At 42.6% G+C, this 6000-nt stretch overlaps 1 protein-coding gene across 1 annotated transcript in view; it reads left to right on the top strand.

The window, feature by feature from the left end:
* Positions 1-1771: 1771 nt before the first annotated feature.
* galk1 (galactokinase 1) overlaps positions 1772-6000 on the top strand; it is a 63468-nt gene continuing 59239 nt past the window's right edge. Inside the window, exons 1-2 of the mRNA XM_054736376.2 lie at positions 1772-2094; positions 2229-2415. Coding sequence (XP_054592351.2) covers positions 1828-2094; positions 2229-2415 — 454 coding nt within the window. The 5' untranslated portion in view covers positions 1772-1827. The remainder of the gene's footprint in view (positions 2095-2228; positions 2416-6000) is intronic.

Genomic DNA, 6000 nt, shown 5'->3' with positions numbered 1-6000 from the left:
CGTCGCCTCCCGACACGGTGGGAGTCCCAACGCTTCGGGAACACCCTTTGACTACATTTTCATGGCTCACAAACACATATGTCTAAATAATGTTCAAATCAAATCAAATCACTTTTATTGTCACGTCACATGTGCAGGTACACTGGTACAGTACATGCGAGTGAAATTCTTGAGTGCGAGCTTCACAGCAACAGCGTTGTAAAAATACAGTAATGTAAAAACATGTAAAATATAAAAATGGCTAATCTAAATATACAAATGAATAAAGTAAACAATAACATAAGAGATATAAAATATACAGAGGCTGGTATGTGCAAAACTTTGGCATTAATGTACATGTTGGTCTATGTTTTATAACTACAGGATCCTGAGATACTCTATTTTCCCACAGAAAAACAAATTTGTTCCACAAACACAAGTTTAGACCAAATCCAAAGGAAATTCTAATTTCCCAGCGTTCACCCAGCATTCAAACGCACCATGGATGCACAAATCAGTCAGGCGAGAAAAGAGTCTCAAAAGAATTTTTGTACTTGTAAACTGATCTGTGTGTAATGTAGTTTTGTCCGTGTTTACCAGGTGATGTGTGTGTAGGAGCTGAAGTTACACACGAAAATGTAAACACAAGCTACAAATCAACAGTTACACACACACACACACACACACACACACACACACACACACACACACACACACAGATCTTTTGAAACTTTTTCCTCCCCATATGTTTTCGGTTTCCAAATGTGAGTTTGTAATAAATCTAGTTGCATTTCTTACACTGACTTTACACCGGTTGGCTCTAAAGCACTGATGGGTCTAATAGCTAGGCTTAGTGAGTTAGAACGTGTCTGTTTAAATGTGTCATTTCGTCTAAATGGAATTGAAAGCTGATTATGATTTAGACATATTCCTCCAGTGGAAACAGGCTTGCTGCACACAGCTGGGCTGATTACAGCACACACGTTTATCCTGCTGACTCTGCTTTAGGAAAATAACCTCAATGCTTGAGCCAACAGTCAGTCCAACAGTGTCATAAATGCAACTCGGTTTACTATTAAAGTCCCATTTTACGTTTTCCACTTTAATGAAAGAAACAGAAAACTACTTTGTAAAACAGAACAGAATGGGTAGCAGAGCTAAGTTCCCGTTTTCTTTACCAAACTCCCGGAAACAGCTGCTCTATAGTGATGCGTCGGTCACGAACGAACCGGCTCTAAGAGCCGGCTCTTTGAAGTGAACGACGGGAGCCGGCTCGTCATTGGGAGCCGTCCCCTACCCTCCCCCCTTGCTTTGGTGAAAGCTACAGGCGATTGGTCAACATGTGTAACTGTGTGTCCAGACTGTCCACACACAGAGCAGTAGGGACGGGGAAGAGGGAGGATCAGACTCAGACACACAGCAGAGCACATGCAGGCGGAGGGAGACGAGAGGGAATGAGGAGGAGGAAAAAGGCGAGAGAGAGAGGAGAGTGCGACGAAGACGGTGCGAAAATGAGCGCCAGCAGTTGGAAAGTGAAGATTTCTTAAAGTGTTCAGTTATTAAATCTATAGAAATGATAAATATTTGATATATTGCATTTGTTTACATTAGTAAATCATTTTACATATAGTTTAGCATTATTTTGGTTATAAATGTTCTCTACGCAACAGAAAATCTGAGGAGCCACTTGGGAGCCTAAAGAGCCGGCTCTTTTTGGTGAGCTGAGCCAAAAGAACCGGCTCTCTAAAAAGAGCTCTTGGCACAGCCAATCGTAGGAGAGCCCTTCTAGCCAATCAGAGGTGATAAAGGCGGGACCTTCCCTGGACATCCTACGGTTCCAAATACCGTATGCCGCCACGAACTTCTCATTCAGGAAGTAAGGTCGGGACAGTTTCCCGCTCTAGACCCGGTGTCCGGTTTCTCTCTCAGCGGACCTCCACGGTGTTCAGGCCCATGGCTGCTCAGGTTTCGGAGGTGTCGGCGCTCCTCGCGGCTGCTCGGGGCCGTTACCGGCACCTGTTCGGAGGGGAGCCCCAGGCTGCGTGCTGCGCGCCGGGAAGAGTGAACCTGATCGGGGAGCACACCGACTACAACCAGGGATTCGTGTTACCGATGGTAAAGCCCCCCCCCCCCCCCTCCCCAGAGCTGCTGCTGCCTGCCGAGTGGAAACAGTTTAACGTGTGTGTGTGTGTGTGTGTGTGTGTGTGTGTGTGTGTGTGCGTGCGTGCGTGCGTGCGTGCGTGTGTCAGGCTCTGCCTCTTGTTACTGTGGTAGTGGGGAGTCAGACCCCCGGTCGGGATGTAACCATAGTAACCACAGAAGATGCTGAGGAGACCCAGAGAGTGGACTTCTCCCTGCCCAGTGATGGGTCTGCTCTGCCTCCTGGGACTCCGCCCTGGGCCAACTATGTGAAGGGAGTCCTCCAACACTACAGAGGTACCTGTTTAACCTCTTCCTCTCTCACCAGGATCTACAGAGCCTGGCAGGGGTCATGTGGGAACATTATTGTGAGGTCTGAGAATCCGTTCGCATAGATTCACAATCTAATGTCCTGATCCCAGACAGGATCCAGTGACTTCAGTTCACACTAGACGTGGAGTTCTGATTTGTTATTGTTACTGAAACAAAAGCTTTATTTATCTGAGACACAACAGGAAACAACATGTTTATTGTTCTCATGTGGTTATCTTCACAAGCTGAGAGTTTCACTAACAGGGAGTTGAACTCCATTCATATAATTTAATATATATTAATTGACGTATATATAACCATATTTTATACATATCATGATAATAACATACAACTGTTAGTATTTTATCATCGTAGTGTTGTATAAAATTCTTCAACATGAAAACCTTTAACAACAGTTTCTAAATGAAGCAAAAACAAACCCAGCTCCATGTACTCCTAATCCTCTTCTAATCCCTCTGGAATAACTCTGGTGAGGAGACCATGTGTTATAAACTACAGATGAAACTAAAGCAAACTTCGATACCATACAACTGTTTGTATTTTAATATTGTGGTGTTTCACTAACTAAATCAGCTCCATGTACTCCTGTTCCTCTCCTTTCTCCTCTGGACAAACTGTGTGATGTTGGTCCTTGTAGCTTTATAAACTGTGTCATGGTGGTCCTTGTAGTTTTATAAACTGTGTCATGGTGGTCCTTGTAGTTTTATAAACTGTGTGAGGGTGGTCCTTGTAGTTTTATAAACTGTGTCATGGTGGGTCCTTGTAGTTTATAAACTGTGTGATGGTGGTCCTTGTAGTTTTATAAACTGTGTGATGGTGGGTCCTTGTAGTTTTATAAACTGTGTGATGTTGGTCCTTGTAGTTTTATAAACTGTGTGATGGTGGTCCTTGTAGTTTTATAAACTGTGTGAGGGTGGTCCTTGTAGTTTTATAAACTGTGTCATGGTGGGTCCTTGTAGTTTATAAACTGTGTGATGGTGGTCCTTGTAGTTTTATAAACTGTGTGATGGTGGTCCTTGTAGTTTTATAAACTGTGTGATGGTGGGTCCTTGTAGCTTTATAAACTGTGTGATGGTGGGTCCTTGTAGCTTTATAAACTGTGTCATGGTGGGTCCTTGTAGTTTTATAAACTGTGTGAGGGTGGTCCTTGTAGCTTTATAAACTGTGTGATGTTGGTCCTTGTAGTTTTATAAACTGTGTGATGGTGGGTCCTTGTAGTTTTATAAACTGTGTGATGGTGGGTCCTTGTAGTTTTATAAACTGTGTGAGGGTGGTCCTTGTAGTTTTATAAACTGTGTGATGTTGGTCCTTGTAGTTTTATAAACTGTGTGATGTTGGTCCTTGTAGTTTTATAAACTGTGTGATGTTGGTCCTTGTAGTTTTATAAACTGTGTGATAGTGGGTCCTTGTAGTTTTATAAACTGTGTGATGTTGGTCCTTGTAGTTTTATAAACTGTGTGATGGTGGGTCCTTGTAGTTTTATAAACTGTGTGAGGGTGGTCATTGTAGTTTTATAAACTGTGTGATGTTGGTCCTTGTAGTTTTATAAACTGTGTGATGGTGGTCCTTGTAGTTTTATAAACTGTGTGATGGTGGTCCTTGTAGTTTTATAAACTGTGTGATGGTGGTCCTTGTAGTTTTATAAACTGTGTGATGGTGGGTCCTTGTAGCTTTATAAACTGTGTGATGGTGGGTCCTTGTAGCTTTATAAACTGTGTCATGGTGGGTCCTTGTAGTTTTATAAACTGTGTGAGGGTGGTCCTTGTAGCTTTATAAACTGTGTGATGTTGGTCCTTGTAGTTTTATAAACTGTGTGATGGTGGGTCCTTGTAGTTTTATAAACTGTGTGATGGTGGGTCCTTGTAGTTTTATAAACTGTGTGAGGGTGGTCCTTGTAGTTTTATAAACTGTGTGATGTTGGTCCTTGTAGTTTTATAAACTGTGTGATGTTGGTCCTTGTAGTTTTATAAACTGTGTGATGTTGGTCCTTGTAGTTTTATAAACTGTGTGATGGTGGTCCTTGTAGTTTTATAAACTGTGTGAGGGTGGTCCTTGTAGTTTTATAAACTGTGTCATGGTGGGTCCTTGTAGTTTATAAACTGTGTGATAGTGGGTCCTTGTAGTTTTATAAACTGTGTGATGGTGGTCCTTGTAGTTTTATAAACTGTGTGAGGGTGGTCCTTGTAGTTTTATAAACTGTGTCATGTTGGGTCCTTGTAGTTTATAAACTGTGTGATAGTGGGTCATTGTAGTTTTATAAACTGTGTGATGTTGGTCCTTGTAGTTTTATAAACTGTGTGATGGTGGGTCCTTGTAGTTTTATAAACTGTGTGAGGGTGGTCATTGTAGTTTTATAAACTGTGTGATGTTGGTCCTTGTAGTTTTATAAACTGTGTGATGGTGGTCCTTGTAGTTTTATAAACTGTGTGATGGTGGTCCTTGTAGTTTTATAAACTGTGTGATGGTGGGTCCTTGTAGTTTTATAAACTGTGTGATGGTGGTCCTTGTAGTTTTATAAACTGTGTGATGGTGGTCCTTGTAGTTTTATAAACTGTGTGATGGTGGTCCTTGTAGTTTTATAAACTGTGTGATGGTGGGTCCTTGTAGTTTTATAAACTGTGTGATGGTGGGTCCTTATAGCTTTATAAACTGCGATGGTGGGTCCATGTAGTTTTTTAAACTGTGTGATGGTGGGTCCTTGTAGTTTTATAAACTGTGTGATGGTGGGTCCTTGTAGCTTTATAAACTGTGTGATGGTGGGTCCTTGTAGTTTTATAAACTGTGTGATAGGGCTGTCGCGGTTGAGGAATTCCCCCTGCGGTGATTCAGGGTGGCTTAATATTGCGGTGTGCGATATTATTGCAGCCCTTTTTTTATTGCAGTACTATCTAAACATAATGTTTACACATTTAAAAAAGGTTAAAAATTGCCGTGCCTTCTTTTATAACACTTTACTGAATGCAGATCAAAGGGCAGTAACCACACAGATCGCAGTAACGTTTGTTTGTCCGACAGTTGGAGTCCGACTGAACTTAAAAACAACAAAATTCAGGAGGTTAAACTTTTAAATGCAAATTTGGCTGCAGCATCTAACAAATAAGAAACAAGTCCCCATTTTGTTTAGTTGTTAAAAATCAAGCATAAAAAATTACATGTACCGGGCGCGCGCACGCCGGGGGGCGGGCGCACTGTCATTTCACTTTCACACACACGAATGACGGTGCTTTATAGCTCGGTCACGTCCTTGTTACCCACAAGGAAAACCAGCATGTTAACCATATACGGTTTGAGAGAGGATCTGAGAGGGGTGGCAACATTTCCAGCAACACTGAAAACCCTCTCGGATGGTGCGCTCGTTGCACTAACGCACACGTACCTGCGTGCGAGTAAAGGGAATCTCTCCCGGTTGTTGCTCCACCATGTCCGGGGGGGTTCTTTAGGGTGGATGCATTCCACCTGCAGGTAGCGAGTGAGCTCCAGCTCGGCTCAAACTCTCTTCGGGGCGGTTGCAGAAGCAGTACTAGTCCGGGACTTCAGCAGGTCTCCGAG

The sequence above is a fragment of the Nothobranchius furzeri genome, chromosome 16, assembly GCF_043380555.1.
Source record: "Nothobranchius furzeri strain GRZ-AD chromosome 16, NfurGRZ-RIMD1, whole genome shotgun sequence".
NCBI lineage: Eukaryota > Metazoa > Chordata > Actinopteri > Cyprinodontiformes > Nothobranchiidae > Nothobranchius > Nothobranchius furzeri.
This window is presented reverse-complemented; position numbering and strand designations above follow the sequence as displayed.